Consider the following 25486-nt stretch of genomic DNA (forward strand, 5'->3'; position numbering starts at 1 on the left):
TTTGAGAAAGATTAGCGAAGAATTCAATAGTTTACATATGGATTTAATCAATTTCTTTGATGTCGATAGTAAAGATTGAGGGAATTTTAGAGAAGAGTAAATTCATTGACGGAAAAATCGTCTCTGATTCTCTTTCTAATATACTTACCGAGCTCTGTCAGCTTGTTTCTCTTCAAGGAAATCAGATAAATATTTTAATGGCCAGTAAAAAAGACACAGACACAGTAATGTCGAAGTTTGTACCGAAAGAAGAGTATGATGAACAAATACAGAAACTAAAAGAAACCATATCTCAAATGAATTCGCAACAAACAGAAATTAATAATTCATTTTCGAACAATTTGAAGGAACAAGTACATGAACTGGAAATCAAAATGAATCAAATGCAAACTAATGCCAACGATACTACTGCAAAAATCGAAAAAGATGCTGAGTTTCAAACAACTTTATTTAATAAATTGATTTCTAAGCAAGAAACAACAACCAAGACATTAACCGAAGAAGTCAACTCCCTCAAATCGGATGTAGAATACTTTACACAAGAGATCAAATCTCTCAAAAATTCGCCTGTGAAAGATGTTTTGTCACAAATGTCAATTATTGAGAGCCGCTTGGATGCAATTCCCGAAAAGTTCAATGTTTTAGAGAATAACTTCCGTACATCAAATATATCTTTAGTTACAAAAGTTAATGATTTTATTTCAAATATGTCGAAATTCGAAGAGCAGGTCAGACACGAGCTCTTGGATATAAGAAGAATGACTGTAGACTTCCCGACATTTACGATTGATGGTAAACTTGACACTCCTTCGTTAATTCAAGCTGTAAATCGCGATACAAGAAGAATTGACTCATTTAACGAAATGATATCAGGTCTTGGTAATTCATTTAACAATCTGGTTGGTAAATTTGAGCAATTAGAAACGCATTTCCAAAATATGGAATATTCTATCTGCGAATTTTCAAATACCGTGCAAAATACTACTACATCTCTTCAGAAGAGAACGGATCTCAATCACGAGCACGTTAAAAAGCTTGGAAAAGAGATCAAAATTGTTTATGATAATTTATCTACCTTTTCAAGGCAAGCAACTGATGGTCTAGCCCACGATGCGACAGTTCTTACCAAGGTGTTGTCCCATTTCGAGAAGATATCCAACAGGCCAGTCCCGGTGATCCAAGGCTATGAAGAATTTTACAACGATCAAAACGATTTATTCAATCAGATCGGAAAGTGCGCTGACGATTTCAACAAGGCGATCTTCCGCCATATGAAGGCCGACCTGGAGGGCATCCCCTCGCAGTTCATTTACCTTCCGAGCAACGAAGTCGACGAGGCGTACAAATCCCAATCAAAGGAACACATTGAAGAGAACAGGAAGCAGGCAGAGTCATCGACGAACCAAAGGATAGAGACAATTAACAAGAAAATTACAGTAATTTGCGATAATTTGTCAGAATTACAAAAATCAATGGACAGTCAATTAAGACAAAAAGCAAATGCTGAATATACAGATAGGATGTTTGAAAAGCTCAAACATGCCCTTGATAAACAAAAAGATTTTATTTCGGACTCGATTTCGTCGTTTTCTGCCGCTACAGCTCCTCTTCCTTACGCAATGTCGAATAGAGAAAGGCCTTCTACAGTTACTGGTCAAAGATTCGCAGCGCAAAGGAAGAGTTTAAACGCTATCGGTTCTCATGAGCTTTTATACGGAAAAAGGAGTAGTGTTGTAAGCAGTCCTCTTGTTGGTCGAAAGTAATTCTTTGTATTTTTTTATTGTTTTGTTTTTTTTTATACTAAAATCGAAAAAAATATTTTTAAGAAACTTTATTACAGGAAAACAGTAAGTTCCATTAACAAACTAATATGTATTTATGCAAACAAACATCAAAACAAAAATATATAATTAAATATCTAATTTTTTGAAGTATAAATCGTACATTACTGCATCTTTCTTCTTTATCTCTTTGAAAAATTGCTTGATTTCTGATTCTTTTGCATATAATTTCTGTTTGAGCGCTTCAATTTTGTTATTTCCTCGAGTCAATGCATCGCTATTGTTAGCCTTAACGAAAGTAGGTGTTAACAATTCTATTATTTGTAAATCTGTAAGTTTTTGAATGATAATTTTTGCCCCATCTTCATTGGGATAAAACGTTACATTATACTTCTTTTGATTTTTCGTAGTATTTCTAAGAATATCTAAAAGTTCGTATGCAAATTGTTCAAAATTTGCTTTAGTTTTGCTTTGTTGAATTAGTTTATCGTAATCTTCTGCAGTAAATTTGGATTCTATAAGATAAAATATATCTGAATCTAAAGTAATTTCGAATTTAAGCCATTTGAGAGTATCTAGAAGTCTTTTCTTAGACATTTTTAAATGAAAATTGATAACTTCCTTGTTTTCTCCATTCTGACAAGTGAATGGTATGTCTGCATCAAAGAGTTCGAAAGTTCCGTAAGGAACTCTGTATTTTTTTGTTTGTTCGGTCTTTTTCATTGATGCAAACATTTTTTTAAACGTCAAAATTTTTTTGGAATCTTTTTTTATTTTATTAAAATTGTTAGAAATATTCTCATTTTTTGAATTTCAAGAAAATTTTGGAATTTTTATGATCTACCAAAGAATGAATAAATACTAGTACATTCATTTTATCACAGATTACTTTAAATTTTTAATACTTTTTTTTTTGAATATTTTTTTTTTCTCCAATTTTCATAAAATACATAATTTACATCCCATAACACAATGTGAACATGTCAAACACATCTTCCAAATTTAATAAATCCTAAATTTTTATTCAATTTTCATGAATATTTGGGCAAAGATTTAATTTTGATATTTAAACAATATATACACAAACATTTTATTAGTAAATCTCGACCATTCTGACAGGAGAAAGGGGTTCAATCGGGATCGGTTCTTGCTCCGCGATAGAACTAACAGTTATATGCGAAGCTCTCATCTTTTGTAATAAAAGAGCATATCTAGATGACTTAACCTCATCAATATATGATTGCTCAATTCTCTGTAATTGGGAAGCAATAGAATTAAATGGGAAAAGATTTTTGAATTTTAGATTCATGAAAACTTCCGAAACAATTGATTTTGAGTCAATCATAAGGTTGTATGTACCAATTTGATAAGAATGCATAATCAAACCAATCTGTTCCAAAAAGAATGCAGAGAGATATAATCTCCTAAGGAGTTGGCTCATTTTCGAGCGCTTTTGGGTCATTACAAGGCAAATTTGTTTTAATGCTAATTCTGTTGATCCAAAAAAGAGGAACAAAGTTATTGTTGTTAGAGCAAGTTGCCCAATAGGAGGAGATTCAGGCATCTTAAATATGGACCAAAAGTCTTGATTTATTGCTAACTTTTCAACTCTTTCGTATTCTTGACGGATTACGAAGAGCATATTCTCTTCTCCAGCCCAACAATAAACTTTATTCATACTTTTCGTGCATAATCCGATTGCGCAAAGTACATTAAATAAATCATAAAATCTTCTCTTTTCGCAGTTTTCAATTTCGGCCATGGTACTAACTTTGATATACTCACCTGGCTTTGAGTGACACAGGTTGATGACGTTTTTTACGGTGTTCGCGAAGTTACTTTCTTTTCCAATATTCATATTTTTGAAAGGTGTTATTAACCCAAATAACCGTTTTATATCGCAACTTGAAAATTGAAAATAATATCAGTTAGTATATTTATATTAAAATTCCGCAATGTTGGCAATCAAAAGATTTTGATAATCAATTTTGAGAAGTTTGCATTATGCAAAATCACGTCATATTGGATAATGTCAATTTTATTATTCATTATTATATAGATACAATAATGCAGTATATTTTAAGTTTGGATCACATTTTATACATTCTGTAATTTTGGATGTGTTTATTAAACCATTTAGTTTTAGCATCATTTCTTATTATGCGATTTTACATAAAACTATACAAATTTTGAGATCGGGCGGTAAAATTTTTAGATTGAGGCTTTGCTATAGGATATGAGGTTTGATCGTTAGGTTCTTTAAAGATCAGAATGAATGTTTAATCTCTTTAATCAAAATCTCATCGGAGTGAGTTCAGATTTTTTATTTTTTCAGATTTGTCAATTTTTTCAGATTTGTCAATTATCATTAATATTTAAAACATTTTTGGAGTTCTGTATCATGTTGTTTTAGATTCCACGGGGCAACACTCTATTAAATCGAAAATTTCACGAAAACTTTAGAAATAAGGAGATTCGTATAATGACTCGGTATTTTATTAGATATGAGGAAAATCATTAAATGTGTAAAGTGTCCATATGCAATTTACATTTTATTCATTCATATCCATTAAAATATTACATAAAACCTCATGTACAATGAGGATAAGCAACCAAATACTATTGCATATCATTTTAACTTCCAAAGGGACCAAATTCAAAATAAAATATTTTGTTCGATTCTAATATAGATAAAAATCTTACAAAACATAAAGATTCTCTTTACATATGCGAAAGACAATATCAGTATAACAAATCTTGCTTCTATCTTTCATTTTTAAAAATCTCAGATTCTGGATTTCAATTAAAAATACCCAAATTAGACAGCCAATAGGATGGACAATCAATGTTCATGATGAAATACAATATTATTTTTTTTGTCAATCTCATCAAATTCAATAGTTGTAAATTTTATTTGCCAAATGGTTGAATATTCTTTTAGATTTAAAGCATTAATTTTAACTGCTTTCTTCCTTTGTGGAGGCGCTGGTGCTGTCTTAGGGAATATAATTTACAATATGAAGTCTTTAGGTTTACATAATACAGTAAAATCTTTCCAAAAACCGATTTTTCAGACATGGTCAATGTTTTTTGCAATGACATTACTCATATTTGATATACCATACTTTAAAACAGGAGTGTGCCCAGGTTACACTACTGGCGGAGTAATTAGAGGAATTGGATTATTCCGCGTCGTTTCAATTCCATCACTTTGCGATTTAGTTTCAACATATTTACAGAATATAGCCTATTATATCTTCCTCCTTCAGTTTGGCAAATCACAAGAGGCTCAATTTTACTTTTTACTGCAATTTTATCAATTTTCTATCGAAAGAAGAAACTACGCTCCCACGAATGGATTGGTGTCATTACGACAATCATTGGCATCTCAATTGTCGGCGTTTCTTCCATACTTTTGAACAAAGATCAATCATCAACGAGCAGAGAGTCATCTACAGCCATACAATTTATTGCAATACTATTAGTATTCATTGCTCAAGCATTGCAAGCTCTCCAAACTGTTGTTGAAGAGAAATTACTCCACGATATCGAAAGTACAGAAAATGAGTTAGTTTCATACGAAGGAATCTGGGGTCTTTACTTCACAACATTCATTGCAATGCCAGTGGCGCAAATCCTTCCTGAAAGCATGTCCGATTCCCTTTTTGAACACACAGGAGAAAGTTTTTTGATGATTTCTCACTCACTTTTACTTTTCTTCTGCATAATTTGCTACATGATGACTGTTGTAGTCTACAACGTAAGTGGAATGTACGTTACGTCTTTTAGTTCCGCAATTCATAGAAATATCTATGAATCACTCAGAACTTCCGTTGTTTGGGTTCTTTTAGTGATCATTCACTATGCATTTCCAAACAGTGGATCTGGAGAAGGTTTATCTATTTATTCTCTCGTTGAATTGCTTGGATTCTTGATTTCAATACTCGGATCTTTCATTTATAACGAAGTTATCAAGATCAATTGCTTTGGATCCAACAAAGATAATAAGATTCCACTTTTGGCTGAAAATTAGTGTTTTATTGTTTTATATTTTTGTTTATACTATTTTAAAGAATGCGATACTATCTTATTTTTATTTTTGATTTTGCCTACAACTGCAGCTAGACGTGGATTCCAACATATTATATCTCTCTTTTATAATTTCTTCATCGTTCAATGTTTGAAATTCTTGACTCTTCCAATAATTTCAATCCTAATTGCGTTTTTTGGAGGTTATCACACATTTATAACTTGAACATACATTAAAATCAGGTTGTATATGAAAGAAAAACTATCTTCTACTAAACTAACAATAAAATCCATTATTTTGCTTAAATTATACATAAATCACCTATAAATAAAACGAAATGGAACGTAAACTAATGTTCTGCGCTAATCAAATCCGTTTTTAAAAATATAATTACATAAAATCCTAACCACAAGAAAAATATTGATTAATTATCCGATAGATTGCATGTTCAAATGCATGCTAATATTGCTTTATATTCAATACATACAAAATAGTAATAACATAACACTTATTCAATTCTTACAGGTATTTCTTTTGATCTATGCCTTAGTTGAGTATTTGGAAGTGGATAATCGTCAAATAAAGGTAATCTGTTTGTGGATAAAAATGGTTTTTCTGGAATTATAGTTTGAGAAGCAGTTTCTTCAGCTTGCTCTCTTTGTTTAATAATCTTCATAGACTCATTGAGAATCTTTGGTAACATTCTCGAAGATTCCCAATTCTGGAAAAATCTGTCTTCTGCCTTAATGCGCTCCATTATCTCCATTTTACGCATCTTAGCAGCAAATTTCTTAGGGTTTTGTTTGCTATCATCTGTAATTTTGCTTTCTGATTCTTCCAAAACTGTATTATGTGAAACAATCTTCTTTCGGAAGACGATAATCTTATCACCTTCGTTTATTTCATAATATCCCAAAGTGATTTCGTTGTTAAGAATCTTTCCCTTGTGAATCAATAAGATCTTAAAAGAATCATTGAAGCTAAGATTATTTTCTTCAATTATATCTCCAACTAGTTGGCTTTTGTTGACATTGATAGTGGTAGATTTGCCAGACATCTCTTCCAATCTGATATTCATGATAAATGAATTTTCAAGCTACTCTCTGAAAGTAATTTTCTGAGCTTTATCACAATTCTTGACGATTACCGAACATGAAAATTAATAGGTAATATGAAGAAATTACTATTTTTAAAGTTTTTCATTATGGAATAAAATTGTGAGTGTATTGATTGGCGTACTTTTTTTATCTTCAAAATCGAAAAAAATATTTCATTGTGCACTTTGCTTATATATTACATTTAAATGTAAAAAATTGAAAAGAAGACTGAAAAGTATAAAGTTGAAAAACTATATAGAAATTAACATCCTATAATGATTATTGGTCGAAGATTTAACTCAAAAATTTGTGGCTAATGTTCAATTTAAAAATATCTATCGGACTATAATAATTGAAAAATCAAATTTAAATATAAAAATTCGTTATCGCATTTTTTTGCGAAATATAACAAAACAAAAGAAATAAAATAAATATTGTACCATAAGTATAAATTTGACAGGAATAACATGTATTCAATTTTTTGCCTTTCGCACATCCTCCTTATTCGATTTGAAGATTAGTCGTAGTAACAGATATGGAAACATTTTTCCCGATTAATTTTCTGCAACTGCGATTCTTCAATTACACACGATGTTTTTTTCCGCAATACCAATACTTAAATTACATATTTATATCATAGTATATACATATTTGACAAAAACCCTCATAAAAACTATCAAGCTTATATCTACTGATGTTTTGCATCTTCAATTTTGATTCTAGGTCTATAATTATTCACAAATATATCAGAAATCATCCATATACAATTTGAGATACCACAAGAGATGCATCTAACGGTATCAAAGCTATTCCACAAAAATCAAAATCATAACATAATAAGAGTAATGAATCGGCAAACCCAAATTTTAGCTAAAAGTGACAGGGAAAAAAAACGTTTAGTATTAAAAAAAAGACCGATGAGAGCTTCGTTCGAAATATAGAGGGAACTGAGAATGCGCAACCATTCTCAGGGAATATTGGATGCTATTCCCGTTCCCTCTGTATGGAAAATTGTGGTTTTCAAAGGGAGTTAAAATAATATCAAATTTATACTAATTTACTTCAAAATACAAAAGTATTTGACAGCTAAAATTAGTTACTTTAGCAAGCCTATCAATACCCTTTTACGATTATTGCTACTTTTTCGAAATAAAAGTAAAAACAAATTTATACTAATTTACTTCAAAATACAAAAGTATTTGACAGCTAAAATTAGTTACTTTAGCAAGCCTATCAATACCCTTTTACGATTATTGTTACTTTTTCGAAATAAAAGTAAAAACAAATTTATACTAATTTACTTCAAAATACAAAAGTATTTGACAGCTAAAATTAGTTACTTTAGCAAGCCTATCAATACCCTTTTACGATTATTGTTACTTTTTCGAAATAAAATAAATTTATTATCAAAAACCTTTTTTTCTTAGTAAAAATAAACGAAATTTTTTACCTTATGAACTTTTGATGGAAATATGCAAATTTAAAATAATAAAGAAAGCCGCGAGCGAAGCGATCGGCTTAGTTCGAAGATTTTGATTCAAATCTTTGCTGATCTGTAATTCGCGGAAGCCGCGAGCGAATCGAGCGGCTTAGGTCTAAGATTTTGATTCAAATCTTTGCTTATATTCCTTAAATTCTTTATGAAACTCGCAACAGTTCCATAAAAAATTTTAAATTCTAAACTGTCGAAATTACCGATCGGTAATCACACCCTTCATGAGTGTGTCACTTTTTACAGGCATGTCACTTTTAGCTAAAATTATCCCTACTCACAACAATTCTCCAACAAACAAATCTATATACAGAAGCAGACCGCGGATCAACAATCATTCAGCTTCTTTATCCAAAAACTGAAGTCACTTTTATTGATTTCAATGTTGGACAATTCATGGAAGTTTCATATTCGTATTATGGAAAAGAAAAAAGAGGTTTTATCATACAAAGTTCCACAAAATATTACAACGATACATATGGCGGCAAAAATTACGGTGAAAGAGCTATCAGTCTCGTTCGAGAAAAATTAGGTTGCGAATATGTTTGGGCAATGCAAGGCCCAGATACATTTGACTGCTCCGGATTGATGCAGTGGGCATACAATGTCCTTGATGTCTATATCCCACGCAATGCAGACCAACAGTCAGAGTTTGGAAAGAAATTGGCTGATAAGAAAGACTTACTTCCAGGCGATTTAGTTACTTTCTACACGTCTACAAGCAGACCAAACGATGTAACTCACGTTGGAATGTACGCAGGAAATGGAAAGTTCATTCACGCGTCTAGCGCTTACGAAAAGGTTGTTGAGATGGATCTCGACACATATCCTTATAAGATTGCTTCCATGAACCGTTGCTGGTAGAGATTTTAAAATATTTTCCTATTATATTTTGATGTTTTGTTAGTTTTAATTCATCTAAACAATTCATATATGTATTCTCAAAAACATTCAGATTTTTAAAATGAAAGATTACTTTTAATCTGATAATTGTTTGTTATGAATCTGAGGAAAAACAAATTCAGAAGACTTCAAATAAGCTTCTAAGATTTTCACATTATTCCCCAAATCCACTATATTTGCTTTGAATTTTCATATAATTATATAAATTTCAAATTATTTCCAACAAAATAGTCATAGGTCAGCATTATTCATAGAGGAAATAGTCATAGGTCAGTGTTCATGCAAAAAATTAAAAAATAAGCGTTAATTTAGTATAATATCATATCAAACATTTATTTAAAGTTTTCTCTGAAGTATTGATCGAAAATCTTATAAGAGATTGTTTCTTTGATTGGCTTGAGTTGTGCTTTTTCTTTCATCTTCTTGATTTTATTGATATAAGAAGAAACAAAATTAGAGTTATCATCATTTTCCTCTTTTTCCTCTTCTTCAATTTCTATTGATTCATCCAATGGAATGAACTCTGGGAAAATAAAGAGATTTGTATCTGCTTCTATATCATCAATACTTCGACTATTATGAGTTTCTACTGAATGAGAAGATTCATTCGTTTCTTTTTCTTCATTTTCTATTTTTTCAACAAAATTCTCGAATTCTTCTGTAAATTCAACACTTTCATTCGGATTATTATCTATCCACTTTTCTTGATTTTCTTCTTCTGCTTCATTCATTGGTGTTTCTTCTGGTTCTTTATGTGATTCTTCTTGAGCTAATTTGCTTTCTTCATTTTCTGGTTTGGTAATGTTTATTTCTTCTTTATTTTGTTCTTCTTTCGCTGTGATTTCTTTTATTGAGTTGATTTCTTCGTTGTCAATTTGGAGATTTTTAGGTTCAATTATTTCATCAATTTCCAAATTTCCAATTTCTTCTGTTTCATTCAAGTTTGTTACTTCGTCATGAGTTTGGCTTTCGTTCACGAAAACAACAGAAGTAGACTGAGAGTTCTCATTGACAATCATGTTGTTTATTTGTTCTATTGTTAAGTTATTTTCGTTTGCTTTTTGCTTCTGTTCGTATTGATCCTGAAGAACTTTGAATTTCGTTGTTGCGAAGTTGTTTTTGAGAATTAGGTTGTCATTAAATGATTTTGCTTCTTTTTCTGGATCGAAAAAGTGAATTTTGAATTCAGAAATATCGAAGTTCTCAGAATTTTCTACTTCATTTTCTTTTTCTTCAGTTTGGAACGAAATTTCAGGAGTTATTTCTGATTTTTCGTGGTTTTCTTCATCCATAAGATTTTCTGTTGGGAAAGAAACGTTGACTGATTCTTTTTCCTTTTCATCATCTGAAGAAAAGAAGTTGCTTAAATTATCTGTTTTGAGTTCGGAAGCATTTTCAGTTGGGAAAGAAACATTAAATTCTTCTGTTGGGAAAGAAATTCCGAATTCATTTTCTTCTTTTTCTTCTAATTGGTTCTCATTATTTTCATTTTGAAGTTGATTTTCTGTTTCATCTTTTGTTTCTTCTTGATTTTCAGAATGGAATTGATCTTCTGTTGGGAAAGAGATTTCGATTTCCTCTTTATTGATTGAAGATTCTTGTAAATCACTAATTTTTGTTTCTGATTTAGTTTTTTCTTCTGTTGTATTTTGAGTTTCTTCTTTTTCATTTTCATCGAAATCGAAGAATCCTCCCAAATTTTCTGTTTCTGGTTTGGAAATATTAAATTGAAATTCTTCTGGAAAAGAAGGATTGAATTCTTCTTTCTGAATCAAAGATTCTTGTAATCCACTTATTTTTGTTTCTGTTTTAGATTTATTTTCTTCTTTTGATTTTTCTTCAAAATGAAGATCAGATGGAAAATCAAATTCTTCATTTTTAATTGATGATTCTTTCATTTCACTGATTTTAGTTTCTGTTTCATTATTTTCAATTTTATCTTTTTCATTTTCATCGAAATCGAAGAATCCTCCCAAATTTTCTGTTTCTGGTTTGGAAATATTAAATTGAAATTCTTCTGGAAAAGAAGGATTAAATTCCTCTTTTTCGATTAAAGATTCTTGCAAATCATTGATTTTTGTTTCTGTTTCAGAGTGATTTTCTTCTTTTGAATTATCTTCGAAATGAATTTCTGAAGGAAGAGAATTAGTATTTTCTTCACTTTTAATTAATGACTCTTTCATTTCGCTAACTTTTGTTTCTGTTTCATTATTTTCAAATTTATCTTTTTCATTTTCACCAAAATCAAAGAAACCACCCAAATTATCTGTTTCAGATGTTGATTTATCTCCAAATTGATCTTCAGCTGGGAAGGAAGGATTGAATTCTTCTTTCTGAATCAAAGATTCTTGTAAGTTACTTATTTTTGTTTCTGTTTTAGATTTATTTTCTTCTTTAGATTTTTCTTCATAATGAAGATCAGATGGAAATTCAAATTCTTCATTTTTAATTGATGATTCTTTCATTTCACTGATTTTAGTTTCTGTTTCATCAAAATCGAAAGATCCTCCTAAATTATCTGTTTCTTGTTTTGAAATCTCATTATTTAATTGATCTTCTGTTGGGAAAGAAGGATTGAATCCATCTTTATCACTTGTTTTAATGTTTTCTTCTAAAGATTGAAAAGATGGTTTAATTTCTTCTGTTTTAATTGATGATTCTTTCATTTCACTTATTTTTGTTTCTGTTTCATTCTCATCGAAACTAAAGCATCCTCCTAAGTTATCTGTTTCTTTTTCACTGTTTTCAAATAAAGAATTGTTCTCTTCTTTATTGATTATGGGTTCATCAAGTTTAGTTTCTTCCTTCTTTTCGTCATCAAATGAGAAAAATCCTCCCAAATTATCATTTTTGTTTTCATCAAATTGAAAAGAAATTGTTTGATTTTCTTCTTTTTTGATCAAAGATTCTCCAAAATCAGAAAATTTTGCTTCAGATTTTGTTTGATTTGATGAATTTTCTTTGTTTTCACTTTGTTCTTCAATTAAATTCAAATCTACATCTCTTGAAACAGCATTATTTATCTCGTTTTCTTCTTCAGAATCGTTATCTTTAGAGAGAAGATCAACAACTTCCATTCCTTCAAACTCTTTATCATCTCCAAACTCCCATTTAACTTCTTCTTGATTTGTATTATCTTCATCAGAAGAAAAGAATGTTTTTATATTATTTGTTTCTGATTTTGTATTTTCAAACAAAACTTTTTCTTCTAGTTTCTTCTGGTTTTCTTCTTCTTCCTCATTTATTTTCCTTTGTCTCTTTAATTCTTCTTTATGTTTTTCCCCTTCAATTCTCTCTTCTTCTAATTTTCTCTGCTTTTCTTCTTTTAATTTCTTTTCTTCTTCAATTTTCTTTTGTTCTTCTTCTTTTTCTTTCTGTTTCTGTAATTCCTCTCTTTGTTTTTGTTCTTCAAGTTTTCTCTTATTTTCTAATTCTTCTTTTTGTCTTTTTTCTTCTTCAATTCTCTTCATCTCTGCAATTCTTTCTTCTTCCAATTTCTTTTGTTCCTCCAACATTTTCTGTTTTTCTTGCTCTTCTCTTAATCTCTTTTCTTCTTCGATCCTCTTCATCTCTTTCAGTCTTTTTTGTTCCTCCTCAATTTCCTTTAGTTTTTCTAATTCCTCTCTTCGCTTTTCTTCTTCAATTCTCTTTTGTTCCTCCAATCTTCTCTGTTCTTCTTCTTCCAATTTCTTTTGTTTTTCTTCTTCAATTCTCTTCTGTTTTTCTTCTTCAATTCTCTTTTGTTCCTCCAATCTTCTCTGTTCTTCTTTCTGTTTTTCTTCCATTCTTTTCATTTCTTCAATTCTCTTTTGTTTTTCTTGTTCTTCTTTTCTCTTTTTTATTTCATCTAATTTTCTTTGTTTTTCTATTTCTTCTTTCTGTTTTTTCAAATTTTCTTTTTCTAAGTTCTTATTAAACTGAATTAAGTTATTTGTTTCTTTCCTTTTAGTCATATCAAAGCTTATTAAGTCATTACTATTATGCCGTTGTTTGTTTTGTTGTTTTTGAGGTATTTTTGGAATTGAAAAGTCAATTAAATTCATTTCATTCTTTGGCTGCGAAGTAGCAGAGTCAATAAAGAGAAGAGGTTGGTTAGAAGCAGATTTCTTGTTGAAAACATCAAAATCTGGATCTGAATTAGAATTTGATAAAATATCTAATGAAGGATTTGATTGTACTGCTTTTTGGGATTGAACCTGATCAAGTAGTCCAAAAATATCATTAGAATTCTGTTTTGTTTCAGTTTGTTTCGATGATGAGATATTTTCTTGAAAAGAGAGTAAATCTTTTGGCTTTTTAAAGACATCAAAGTCAGGATCATGATATTCTTCATTTTGAGCAGGTTTTTCTGTTAAAAATGGAGAATTATCTGGTTTTGTATTTTCAAGACCGAGAAATGCATCAAAATCATTAGAACTTTGTATATTTTGAGTCGTGCTCGTCGGATTGATCTGATTTATTTGTGATTTTAAGATTGATTCAAAATCAAATTTTGGAATTTCTTCGTTTTTCTGAGAATTAGTTTTTAAATTCATCTGATCAGTAGTAAAATCTTGCATTACTGACATCGGAGATGGTCTAAATTGAAACCAGGCAGCTGAATTATTTGGATTTTGATGGAAAACAACTTGTTCAGGTGGATGACCAAAAATTTCTCTTGGGTCCACATTAGTGGTGCCCGGTATTGATCGTGGAAATTGACCATTTGAATTATTGAACATTATGAAAATTTCTCTAAAATTTTAGGGGGTAACAAAAATTTTAAGGGTACAAACTAATTATAGAAAATTAATTCGATCTAATGCTATATTACTATAGTTTTCATGTTTTATTTTTTTTAAAAAATCAACTTAAATTCTTAATAAAAATTATGAATTTTTATTTCGGGCTAAAAATTGCAGATGCTCTACAGATTCCTTGCTAAAACTTCAATTGGCGTAAAAATGAGGATTTTCAAACATGGAATTTTACTAAGAAATCAAACAAAAGAAAGTAACAAGTTTCTAGCAAGAATTATATCCTGACCACAAGCCATATATATCTGTACAGCATCCTTTTTATTGAAGCCTTCCAAAATCAAATGATTAAGAATTTCAATATCATTTTCCTGGAATTCTGGTTTGAAATGCATAATATCAGCTGGTGCGTCAACTGGAATTTCAGTAATCTTGTTAAAATCTTCTTCAAACTGTTTTTCGTCAAAATCGCCAATTTCTGGAATTGAATCATCAAATAAATAATTTGCAGCTCGATCAACATTATAGCTAGATGCTATAAGTGCCTTGATACATTTTTCTTTTTCAAATCCAAGATTTTCTAATTTTGAGATCATTTTTTCATAATTCTTTGGTTTCTTTACAGAGGAGCGTGGAGGTATATTAGATTTCTTGTGTTGTACTTTCGGTGTTGGAATTTCTCTTTTTGAAATTAAATTTTGAATTTTTTCGTGTGGTAAGTTGTAAATCAAGAGATATTCATTTGGTTTGATATTTAATTCGGATAATATCGTATTTTCTGAAAGTAATGATGCTTTGTAGAATAATGAGAAAAATTGAGATTCTAAACCTTTGATTAGAGCAATTTGGTCTTTAACTTGTTTGATTGTTATGCTATCATTCACGTCAAGGTCGGTAATCTTTCCACTAATAGAGCGGCAGAGCAAATGCATTTCTGTCCTAAGAAAAATGATTGAAAATTTCCATCGAAATTTTTTTCCTCGAAAATTTTTCAATTTGAATAGTCGCGGGATTCAAAAAGTTTGGCAGCCAATTCTCGAAAATGAATCATATCACAAGTACATTCGTTTTTCAAAAAGTACAAAAATTTTGGATAAATTTTCAGCACATTGAATTTGATACGTTTCAAAATTTAGATTAGAAATTCCCGAAATTTTTTCGGCAAAAATTCTTCATCATTTTATTATTCAGTATTAGATAAATACAAAACCAAGCCTAATTTGTAATAAACAGAAATTCATCAAAAGTGACAGCTCTCAATTTTTTGACATTTGTAAATTCTAAATTGAATGAGAAAAATGAAATAATACTAAGCATAATACAATATTCTAGATTTAATTATAATTAGGAAAAAGTTAGTTTTGAGAGTACTTTTCATAGGCATATAGAATGAAATCTTCTGAAAAATAATATCACATAAACTCATATTTTTTCTAATATATAACTATTTTATACAAAAATCAAATTCAATGATCTTAAAAGCGAAGGATAACCCTCAAAATTTACGAATATAATGAGTGGGAATATAATGCTTATCTATCATAAAACCATATGAAATATCAATTTTGCTTTACGCCTAATTTTGACGACAATTAGCAAAAAATGTTAAATGTTAACACTCAGTCCATTTGAATATGAAAAATAAAATTGACTTTGATTAAATGTTTTTATTTATCATGCAATTCTTCTTGCGACCAAAGATTTGAATAAAGTTCAAAAAATAAGATAGCTTAAAAATAATATACGGTAGTGTTTACTAATAGATGAATAGTATATAAATTCTATTAAAATGGATTTGATCCAAAAAAATATAAAACCAAAAATAATTGTTATAATTTAAATGAAGAAGTAATTTAAAACGATTTTATTTATGATCAAATTTTATATATTTTTTTGGATCAAATCCATTTTAATAGAATTTATATACTATTCATCTATTAGTAAACACTACCGTATATTATTTTTAAGCTATCTTATTTTTTGAACTTTTATTCAAATCTTTGGTCGCAAGAAGAATTGCATGATAAATAAAAACATTTAATCAAAGTCAATTTTATTTTTCATATTCAAATGGACTGAGTGTTAACATTTAACATTTTTTGCTAATTGTCGTCAAAAATTAGGCGTAAAGCAAAAATTGATATTTCATATGGTTTTATGATAGATAAGCATTATATTCCCACTCATTATATTCGTAAATTTTGAGGGTTATCCTTCGCTTTTAAGATCATTGAATTTGATTTTTATATAAAATAGTTATATATTAGAAAATAATATGAGTTTATGTGATATTATTTTTCAGAAGATTTTGTGTTCTTCTTCAAAATTTTATTTTTTTATTAAAAAGAATCTTTACAAAATATACATTTACTTTAATTAATATTTAAAAACGTGCTCTATCAAAAGTTCCAAAAATTCAATATTTTAGCTTTTCTGAGGTGTCACTTTTGATGAATTTCTGTTTACAACAAATTCGTTTAAATTCCAAATGTTTTTTTATTTCAATTTTTGATTTTGCCTAAATTCTTAAATCACATTGCAGCTGATATAGTAGTACATTTGCTATTATTTAAGCACAAATTAAAGGACTTCAAGAAAGATGATTTCAATATCTATTTGAAGATCAATAAAACAAAGCAGTATAAAAATGTTAATTCATGTTTAATATCTAATATTAAAGATAAATAAGAAATAGACAATATATATTTTCTATTCCGCAATATTCTCAATTTTTGAATAGAACTCTAAGAATTTACGGAAAGAAAATAAAACAATTAATTAAAGTTGAATTTTTTGATGAAATTCACGACCAAACCATTATTTTCTGCTTTTGCCTTTTGCAATATACTCATTACAGCATCATGGGTTTTACCATACTTTGTCAGACCCTGAAATGCAAAATCATTTTGCGTATTAATGGCTTTCTCGAGGAGTTCAGTACTCACATCATAATCATCAGGAAGAATGTCAATATTTGCCTTGAACAGCAATTCGACGATACCTTCCTCAGAATAATTTTCTTTGTTTTGGGATATCGTGGCAGAATAATCGTCACTTTTTTGGCAAACTATTTGAAGTATTTCATTTTCGAACTCACTTTTGCTTTTCTTCTTCAAAATTTCTGCCAGACAGAACTGGGAATGCGTGATTTTGAATATTTCCATCAAGAAACTGCAATCTAAATAAGGATATAGCTCTTTTCTCCAAATGATCTTGTTCCCCGACTTTACAACATCCGTTGTCATCTTTTCGGCAATGAGTTGGGCACTTTTGGTGTCAATAATGTGATCTTCAAGATAATTTCCGATATTTTCGAATGGAGTTGACTTAACAATGTCAAAACATATCAACTTTTCTCTGTTTTCGACATCGGAAACAATTATATTGATCTTTTGTGGCATATTTTTCCTCATATAATTTATTTCGTCTTCAAATAGAGTAACATTCTTCAGATACGATGTATTATCTTGGTTTTCGCCAAACATCCTGATATTCATGTGGAATCTCATGTCGTTGTTATTGGCCATTGAAACAATCAAACTCTGGATGTTGTTGTTAACAATTTCCGCTGTCAAGAGCTTTCTCTCTTCAATAGTGAACTTCCTCTTATCAAAATATTTGGAGAAATCAAACTTTTTGATAAAATTCAGAGCGAAATTGAATCCAAAGACATTTTCGAACTGATCCGAGACGATAACAGACTGGAGAAGATTATTTTCGTCTAGATTTTTGAATCCAATTCGTTTGAAATATTCAAAAATATCTTTGTTTGGAGAATTAGGTATTGCAATAAGAAAAACACACTCAGGGGTAAGTTTTTCTAATAATTTGGTGGAGATTTCAAGCTTCGGAATCTCAAATTCATAATCCAAGATATATTTGCACAAAACATTGATATAAAGCTGATTCTCAGCGTATTTCTGATCAAATATCTGTAGAATTAATGATTGGTCTTTCGTTTTGATGTATTTCAGGCATAATTGCTGATAATCAAAAAGGGAAAGAGGAAATTCCAATGGAAGACTTAGTTTCTGATCAACAAGTGTAGTCAAATTAGGATAATTTAGCTTTGCCTGCATCAATAACTTGCTATCCAGTTTAGTTATGTCACAAAACGGAGAATTTAAGAAGAATTCAATAAAATAAACCTTTCCTCGATGCAAACATTTTGAGAATGCGTAGTTCAGGTCCTTTATGTCCGATAAATCCCATTTTTCCATGATCAATTTTGATAATTTCTTAAAATGACAGTCAAGATAGAGCTGGAATGGGTTGACACAGCGCAAAACCAGTTCACCTAACATATTGTCAAGCTTATCTTCAATAAATGGCTTGAAAAACTCAATAGAAAGCTTTCTATAATCGTATTTAAAAATATCCTCAATGGTGATGTATTGCGGATTCGATATCTGAGAGTACCAAAAGAATTTGGAGAATATTTTGTTGTGAATAAATGAAATTGCTGCAGATGGGGTATTAATTTTGAAGCCATTTGTAATAAGTCGCTGGATAATCTGTTGATTTCCTCCTGCAATAGCAGCTTCCACGTTTAATAAATCACTTCCCGCTTTGAATAAGAAATTAAAAATTTTTGAAGCACCAAGGAAAGCAGCTAGATCAATTTTGTTGACGCAATTAGGGAAAGTAACAGTATCGTTTGTCATATTTTTAACACGTTTCATATAAATCGTATTCTGGAAAGAATTAAGATCATCATAAAAGAAAATTTCAATGTCTTCAATATTAGTATAGATGTCCTGATCGACAAATCTCTCAAATATGTTGAATTTCTTTGCAACTTCTTGCTTGAAGAATGGATTTGCTCTTTGAATAATTAAGAATTGCAATTTTTCGTCCAAACAAGAGAATAACTTAACATTTTCGTGAACTTTCTTTGGTCTAACTTTGCATATCTCTGCAAATACATGCGCACTAAGATTTAAATGATCTTTTGAAAATGTTTTGAATTTCTGAATCTCATCGTTAGTATAATCATTATCATTGCTTAAGATAGATTCGATTTCGCTGAGCTTGGCCAATTCTTGGGGAATTGTCCCATTCCTTATTCTCATTCTGAAATAAAACGTCACTTTTTATAATTCAATGATTGCGATCAGTATTTAATTATTGTATAATTCAATACTGAATTTACTTTGAAATTTCGCAAAAATAAAAATATGGCAGATTTTTGAATTCACCTTGTCTCCATTTCAAATAACGACTCGAATAACATTTTGCTTTGCTTTCAGTATTACATCTTTTTTAATTTATCAGAAAAACATTTCTGGTTGAAATTTCAAAGATTTCATCTTTGCTTACCAGAAACAGTGTAATATTTTATACACATTAGTTTTAACACTTTGTATTCAAGTTTACTGAATTACATTCAGTTTTTTTCTGATATTCAGAAGAATGATTTCAAAAATATTTGTCAAGGTAATTTTGATACCATAAATTTATGCCATTTCATATAATCATATTATAGTAATTCTACATTTTATTTATGGTATTCTCGAAGTTATAACAATACATGATAAATCATAAAAAATCGTGATTTTTAAAAAACAAAATAAAACAATAAAAAATTACATATAAAAATTAGACTTCTCCATTAGTATAAATATCATCATCTTCACCAGGATCTGATGCAAAACCTGCATCAAAGTCTTCATCATCTTCTTCATGTGTTGTCAAAGAGAAATTGTTTGTCACATTGGGAGTCTCAACAGCAGGTTCTGCAATTGTTTCTGGGATTTTTCCAATGTCTTCATCATCCAATTCAGCGTAAGAATCAGAGAAACTTGCGCTGTCTTTCGTTCTTCTGTAGAAATATATGCCAAGTAGACCTAAAGCAAGCGCCATTGCGAGTCCGATTGTTACCAACAGAATGACTTTTCCGATAGAAATGTTGCTTTTTCCGACACTTTCCGAGTCTTGGTCTACATAAATCATAGTTTCTGTATTAACATAAGTGAAAGTAGTGAACACAACTACAGTGTCAGAGAAAACAAACGTCGCAGATTGAGTCATTGTTCCATTATCTTCAACAGTTGTATTCGTCTCAACGTAAGTTGTTGAAATTGTTTCTGTCTGTGTTTCACTTACAACTGTTGTCGAAGATTTCGTCATTGTCTTCTTTTCGCCGCTGATTTCTTCATATGTTGTGATTGTTGTATTAGTCTTTGTAGAGGAATACGAGTAAGTATACAACTCTCTTGTGTAAGTGAATTCATATCCATTGATGTTTGTCGACAAAACAGAGTTAGTTTTTACGTAGTACATTCTCCAAGTATCAGTTTCAGAAAGAGTCTGTACTGAAGTTAGTATGGTTATGTTGGGTACGGCGGCACTGCGTTCCACCTTACTCAACATAACCTTAAATATTTACAAAGCGCCCACCCACTTCACTTCACTAACGAACTCACTAATGTAAAAATAAACGTTCTCACTATCGTTCTCACTAACGACTTCACTAATGTTCTCATAAATTTTCCTCAATATCTTCATCATCAGTGTTAACCCTATTGTAGTCATACTTGAAGCCATAAACTTTCTCTAACTTCTTAACGTACAATTTACATAACTTACCTTCGTCATCGTATGGTTTAATGATAATAACTATTTCTATCTTTATACACAGTCAATGAAAAGTCAACTGGTCTCGATGTATTTGAAAGAAACATGTTTATGCTCAGGAGGAGAATAAATGTTTAAATGTATGTTTGTTATATGTTTTGATTTGTATGAGTTGCTTTTGTTCTGTCATTTATATAAAAATAAACTTAAAAATAAAATAAAAATAAACGTTGTCAGAGGTGAAAAAATAATGTTTATGTTAGAATGTTAAGATCTAACACGTTTTCTAACACGTTTTCTAACCTTGTGAATTCATTACTTTATAACTCTCTTCCTTTCTCCAACTCTTCTAACTTCTTCTTAAGTTCAGCAATGTTGTCCTCATGAAGTTTAATTTTTTCTCAAAAATTCCTTCTCTATCTAATGGTTGCTTTATCTTTCTAAACTGAACTCTACCATCCTTCATAGTATGAACGTAAAAACCTTCTGGAATAGTTCCTGATTTAATGTATTCTACCAAAAATTTTTGTTTCATTGCTTCCAGTGACTTTAGTCGTCATTTTACTCTAAATAAAATGTTCAAATAAAATAAAACTAACATTATTTTTTCAGTAAGGAAACGCAGGAGTTTTTACGATTTATTTGAGGAGTAGGTTCTGGTTTAAATGTTGGAGTCGGTTTTGGAGTTGACTTTTGAACAGGAGTTTGTACTTCCATAGGTTCAGGAGTCATTGAAGGTGTTGTTTGTGAAGGTGTTGGTTTTGACGTTGTTTTGGCGAAGGTGTCGGAGTTTGTTCAAATTAGCTACTTCAGTATTATTTATAACATTTGCTTTGTTTCTTTTCAACATCATAACTGCTCCTGCTGTAGCAGCAAACCTAGTGGGAGACCATATTTTATATAAGGACTTGACCAAATGCTATTTTTGACAGGAGCTGGTGGAACACCTAACCTTGGTGAAACTGCTCTTTGCCATTGTGCAGCTCGTAAGAAATATCAATAGGTGCTCCTAATCGTTTGGTAAAGTTTGTTTCATAGATGGTGAAGGTTCACGAGAGCTTGATGAAGAACTCATTTATAAGCTTTAAAAATAAACGTTCATCCTTTATTCCTCACTATCGTCCGTAGCTAAGTTATAGTCATCTAATCTTATTATTGGGATTCCATTAGCACGCACCTGAATGGCAAAGCAACAATCCCTCATAAATCCAATAAGTGGCTTTGGTACGTTTTCAGTTCTAGTTCAATAGGTCCTTTAACAGACAATTTGTATGTTATTGGAGCAGTAGATGTTTGACCTTGCTGGAAGCAAAAGTCCACTTCTGTTGGAAAAACCACATAAGAAATGTTGTTTGTCATAGCTATCCCATTTATGTTCCACACTACCATCATCCACCAATGACCTCATAACATCTTCATTAAATCCAATCATATCATTGTTTGTATTGCAAGCGTTCGCAACCATTTCATAAAATACAGGTCCATATGATTTTTTCAGGTTCTGCAGGCATATTTCCTAAGCTCCCATGGAAAGCTGAGAATATTAAACTTAGGGTTCTCAAAATTAACATAATAGTTGTCTTTCTTTCTAAATAGTGCCCAAATACTTTTAACATTAATAGGCGTATAAGCTGCTGTAAATGTTGCACTTGAACTATCTGTATTCTTTGAGAATGAACCGTCCATAGGAAATCCAATCCATAACTTTAACAGGAAAACATAAAGCCTCGTTTGTATAATGTTCTACAAGTTCTGTATAAATGTTAGGGTCTAAAGAGAATGACTTTGGATGAATGAAACATTCATTAAAATCCATCTTTGTTCGAAATAGTTGCTGGTTACAGTTGTAATAGTAACTGTTCCACTAGCTTCTATTGCCTTCGTTATCATAGTGAATGGTTCATTCCATGGAACAAATTTATTTGTCGGTGATTTGAATCTGAAGCAAATGCAACTTTAAGAGTTGGATTGAAAGCAATGATATCATTTACAGATATAGATGTGCATTGTAAGGCGTCGCTACTGAACTTTACTTTAAGCTGAATGTTTCCTGCAAAAGCTGGAATAAATCGAATAGCTTCTAATGGAAGGAATCTTCTAACAGGAATTCTTAAACGAAGCTTAAAATCAAAATGATTTTCCTGCTGTAATTGGACCACTAACAATTTGTCCTGTTCTGCATGTTCCCGAATGACTCCATACATCTATCATGTCGAGTCTTTGAGAAAAACATCTACTTTCTTTATTTGTTCGGTAGTTTGTGAGTTTGAAGTTATATATGCTTCTTCTCTTGCGTTGTCTTGAGAATATACGATACGACCATTTGCAAGGATTTGATATCCAGCAACTGCATAGAAAGCGTCATCGAAACCAATCCAAAATCCTGGTGGGTTTGTTTTATTGGAACCTGAACCAATTTCTTTATCTGCAATAAATTGACCTTCCATTTTATACGTAATGAATGTATTGTAAAGGTCCAACATATTTTCACCAGGAGGTGAGAGATTGAATGTTACCCATGTGTTATCTTTAGCAGTTCCAGGTTGTGATGGAATTTTGCGTCAGAATATTTTCTATTAGTGTCACCAATTTGAACTGCATTGTCTATGATATCGAAAATATGAGCGAATCTGATGAATATGCTCTGCTGGAGTAAATTCGTTTAGCTGTTCGTTCTGCATGTATTTACTTCAGATAAAAATATCTATTTACTTCATTATTCTACTCTTTCTTCTTGGTATTCGTGGTGGAAGTTGTTTCTTGACATTTTCAATGAACTGTACATTCTCTTTTGTCTCAACTTCTTTCACTGGCGGGTCAGGGTTCTTTGACTCGGTTTGTTTTCAATGAAATTCACGAACTTTGCAATAAGCTCTTGGTTCGTTATTGAAAGTACATCTGGCTTCTTTTCTTCTGGTTCTATTGACTTTTCAGTTTGAACAGAAGGTTTTATATGGGCTTCGTGGACTTCACCCTTGCCATGTACCTTAATGTTGTCGCTCTCTGCATTCGCTAATGGTACCTTTCTTTTTCTTACGTATATTTTACCATCTTTACTCTGACTTACGTAATAGAAAGGATGTTGTATTCCTCTTGCGTCATTTAATATAATAGACTCTCGCTCTGATTTTGACAAGCTCATTTTACATCGGTTAAAGTTTTAATTTAGTTTTTTATCTGCAGTCAAATGACTCAGACAAGCCCTACGGACAAGACCCAAGGTGTCATAGATGTTTGAAGCATTGAAGAAGAAAATTCGCGAGCAAATTTTATTCCGAACTGAAGGAACAAAAAAACAGAACAAAAGCCAGAGAGACCAAAGAGAAAACTTAGTGAAAAACAACTTGCTGCATTAGCTGCTGGAAGACAAAAGACCCAAGACTACTGCCAAATCGTGTATTGTTCATTTCATCTCAGTAAAAACTTTACATTCCCCACGTTTGAGGCGGTTGAGGTTGGTTATTGTTTACCCATTGTTGTGCATGGTTATATCCTCTGTTAAAGAATCTTTCACCTTGGTCCCATATAGTGTCCTGCTTGGTTATAGTAGTCATTTGCTTTGTTATAATAGTTTCCTGCTTGTCTTCCTACATTGTCCATCCATCCTTGAACTTTTCCTCTTGTTTCAGATTTGGAATAAGATTTGTTGCATTCTCGTGCTACATCCCAACCTTTCTGTACAGTTTGTATAATAGGTTGTGCTTTCTCTTTAAGTATACCTAATGTACTCAAAATCTTCCTTCAACTCCAAATACACCTCTGCTATTGTTCCCACTGCGGGTAAAAATCTAGATGCAACTCCTGCTAATGCGCCAAATAAACCCATTTCTTATAGGATAAAAAATGACGAATCCAAACAAGGACCCCTATGTTTCTAAAGCGACAAAGAAAGCACTCATGATAAAAATCTTTAGTTCAACACCAAATGCTTGGTTTATGGATATCTTGGAAAACATTCCGAGAGTTAGAACAGATGGACCACCATACTGGTTAATATTTGTTGGCAAAACACAAGATACTGTGAAGCCATACCATTATGGTCCAAAAATATTTAGATGTGAAAACTGCTTTGACAATATTCGTTGACAAATACCATCCAACAAAACTGACATCTGACTGTGAAAGTTCTTTCAAAATCAGATGATGTAAAAAACTATCTGCGTTCAAAAAATGTAAACCAATATTTCATTGTCGACCAAAACCATTCTGCTCTTGGTGTCATTGACGGTTGTATAAAAAAATGTTAAGAGACTTAAACCAACCACAAGGTGGTGAAGCAAATGAAATGTCATATGACGACAAAATATAGACACTTCTCCATGGCAAAGATGAGACAAGTTTTAAATATTTACAATAGCCGTAAACAAAAAGGTTTGGGAAACCACTCCCCCGAAGAAATGAAAAACAACCCTGACTTAGAGAAAAGACTATATATTTAATAATTTAGTCAAAAGAGACAAACAAGAAAGAATGCCGGGCTTCAAATCAGAAAGGTGACAAAGTAAAAATAGAAATACCTAAACGCGACCCATATGAAAATACTATTGACTATGACAACAATGGGAACCCGACAGGTACTCACATTCGTGTTCGTAAAATAAGAAGAAAGTATACAAGAGAATATTATGAAGTTTTAGGCAAACATGGCAAAATGTACAGACTGCAAGCAGAAGATAAAACTACTATTGTCAGACCTCGTTTCAAACTTGTCAAAGTTCAAGGTGGTAATTTCAAAGACAGTTCCTAACAAATATAAGACAACTCCTGACGAATATGCTAAAAGAAGTTGAAATGACGACTAAGCATTTCTATACCATGCGTAAACTGTCATGTAAGGTGGCATGTATTCTTTACTTTGTCCCGTTGTTTGC

General features: G+C 30.9%; 10 protein-coding genes across 10 annotated transcripts, besides 9 other annotated features; 4 read left to right on the plus strand and 6 right to left on the minus strand.

The window, feature by feature from the left end:
- Nucleotides 1–59: 59 nt before the first annotated feature.
- TVAGG3_0193400 (uncharacterized protein) lies at nucleotides 60–1763 on the plus strand (the record flags this gene model as incomplete). Its single annotated transcript, XM_001314828.1, has 1 exon — nucleotides 60–1763. One exon carries the CDS (start codon nucleotides 60–62, stop codon nucleotides 1761–1763), a length of 1704 nt encoding a protein of 567 aa, XP_001314863.1.
- A 147-nt stretch (nucleotides 1764–1910) lies between these two features.
- TVAGG3_0193410 (assembly abnormal protein 6-related family) lies at nucleotides 1911–2516 on the minus strand (the record flags this gene model as incomplete). The annotated part of the gene is made up of 1 exon (XM_001314829.1): nucleotides 1911–2516. One exon carries the CDS (start codon nucleotides 2514–2516, stop codon nucleotides 1911–1913), a length of 606 nt encoding a protein of 201 aa, XP_001314864.1.
- Nucleotides 2517–2649: 133 nt separating this feature from the next.
- TVAGG3_0193420 (e2F-like (mammalian transcription factor) family) lies at nucleotides 2650–3763 on the minus strand (the record flags this gene model as incomplete). Its single annotated transcript, XM_001314830.1, has 1 exon — nucleotides 2875–3639. The coding sequence occupies one exon, from the start codon at nucleotides 3637–3639 to the stop codon at nucleotides 2875–2877; it is 765 nt and encodes a 254-aa protein (XP_001314865.1).
- A 939-nt stretch (nucleotides 3764–4702) lies between these two features.
- TVAGG3_0193430 (negative regulation of mitochondrial outer membrane permeabilization protein) lies at nucleotides 4703–5200 on the plus strand (the record flags this gene model as incomplete). Its single annotated transcript, XM_001314831.1, has 1 exon — nucleotides 4703–5200. One exon carries the CDS (start codon nucleotides 4703–4705, stop codon nucleotides 5198–5200), a length of 498 nt encoding a protein of 165 aa, XP_001314866.1.
- Nucleotides 5201–5520: 320 nt separating this feature from the next.
- On the plus strand, nucleotides 5521–5814 carry TVAGG3_0193440 (negative regulation of mitochondrial outer membrane permeabilization protein; the record flags this gene model as incomplete). Its single annotated transcript, XM_001314832.1, has 1 exon — nucleotides 5521–5814. One exon carries the CDS (start codon nucleotides 5521–5523, stop codon nucleotides 5812–5814), a length of 294 nt encoding a protein of 97 aa, XP_001314867.1.
- Nucleotides 5815–6246: 432 nt separating this feature from the next.
- On the minus strand, nucleotides 6247–6895 carry TVAGG3_0193450 (ubiquitin-like family; the record flags this gene model as incomplete). The annotated part of the gene is made up of 1 exon (XM_001314833.1): nucleotides 6320–6889. The coding sequence occupies one exon, from the start codon at nucleotides 6887–6889 to the stop codon at nucleotides 6320–6322; it is 570 nt and encodes a 189-aa protein (XP_001314868.1).
- Nucleotides 6896–7760: 865 nt separating this feature from the next.
- Nucleotides 7761–7790: a terminal%2Cinverted (terminal inverted repeat of MuDR-3_TvMULE3 transposon ID:TVAGG3_0193460).
- Nucleotides 7761–8679: a mobile genetic element.
- Nucleotides 8650–8672: a terminal%2Cinverted (terminal inverted repeat of MuDR-3_TvMULE3 transposon ID:TVAGG3_0193460).
- A 117-nt stretch (nucleotides 8680–8796) lies between the features above and the next one.
- TVAGG3_0193470 (murein DD-endopeptidase MEPH-related family) lies at nucleotides 8797–9264 on the plus strand (the record flags this gene model as incomplete). Its single annotated transcript, XM_001314834.2, has 1 exon — nucleotides 8797–9264. One exon carries the CDS (start codon nucleotides 8797–8799, stop codon nucleotides 9262–9264), a length of 468 nt encoding a protein of 155 aa, XP_001314869.1.
- A 371-nt stretch (nucleotides 9265–9635) lies between these two features.
- TVAGG3_0193480 (cytoskeletal protein binding) lies at nucleotides 9636–14024 on the minus strand (the record flags this gene model as incomplete). The annotated part of the gene is made up of 1 exon (XM_001314835.1): nucleotides 9636–14024. One exon carries the CDS (start codon nucleotides 14022–14024, stop codon nucleotides 9636–9638), a length of 4389 nt encoding a protein of 1462 aa, XP_001314870.1.
- A 136-nt stretch (nucleotides 14025–14160) lies between these two features.
- TVAGG3_0193490 (UV excision repair protein RAD23 family) lies at nucleotides 14161–14976 on the minus strand (the record flags this gene model as incomplete). The annotated part of the gene is made up of 1 exon (XM_001314836.2): nucleotides 14282–14971. One exon carries the CDS (start codon nucleotides 14969–14971, stop codon nucleotides 14282–14284), a length of 690 nt encoding a protein of 229 aa, XP_001314871.1.
- Nucleotides 14977–15262: 286 nt separating this feature from the next.
- Nucleotides 15263–15299: a mobile genetic element.
- Nucleotides 15263–15299: a terminal%2Cinverted (terminal inverted repeat of Banshee-A3 transposon ID:TVAGG3_0193500).
- Nucleotides 15300–16471: 1172 nt separating this feature from the next.
- Nucleotides 16472–16509: a mobile genetic element.
- Nucleotides 16472–16509: a terminal%2Cinverted (terminal inverted repeat of Banshee-A3 transposon ID:TVAGG3_0193510).
- A 304-nt stretch (nucleotides 16510–16813) lies between these two features.
- Nucleotides 16814–19111, minus strand: TVAGG3_0193520 (uncharacterized protein; the record flags this gene model as incomplete). Its single annotated transcript, XM_001314837.1, has 1 exon — nucleotides 16814–19111. One exon carries the CDS (start codon nucleotides 19109–19111, stop codon nucleotides 16814–16816), a length of 2298 nt encoding a protein of 765 aa, XP_001314872.1.
- Nucleotides 19112–20406: 1295 nt separating this feature from the next.
- Nucleotides 20407–20851: a terminal%2Cinverted (terminal inverted repeat of Maverick-1C transposon ID:TVAGG3_0193530).
- Nucleotides 20407–25486: part of a mobile genetic element that runs on past the window's edge.

The sequence above is a fragment of the Trichomonas vaginalis genome, chromosome IV (genome assembly GCF_026262505.1).
Source record: "Trichomonas vaginalis G3 chromosome IV, whole genome shotgun sequence".
In the NCBI taxonomy this organism is placed as follows: domain Eukaryota; phylum Parabasalia; order Trichomonadida; family Trichomonadidae; genus Trichomonas; species Trichomonas vaginalis.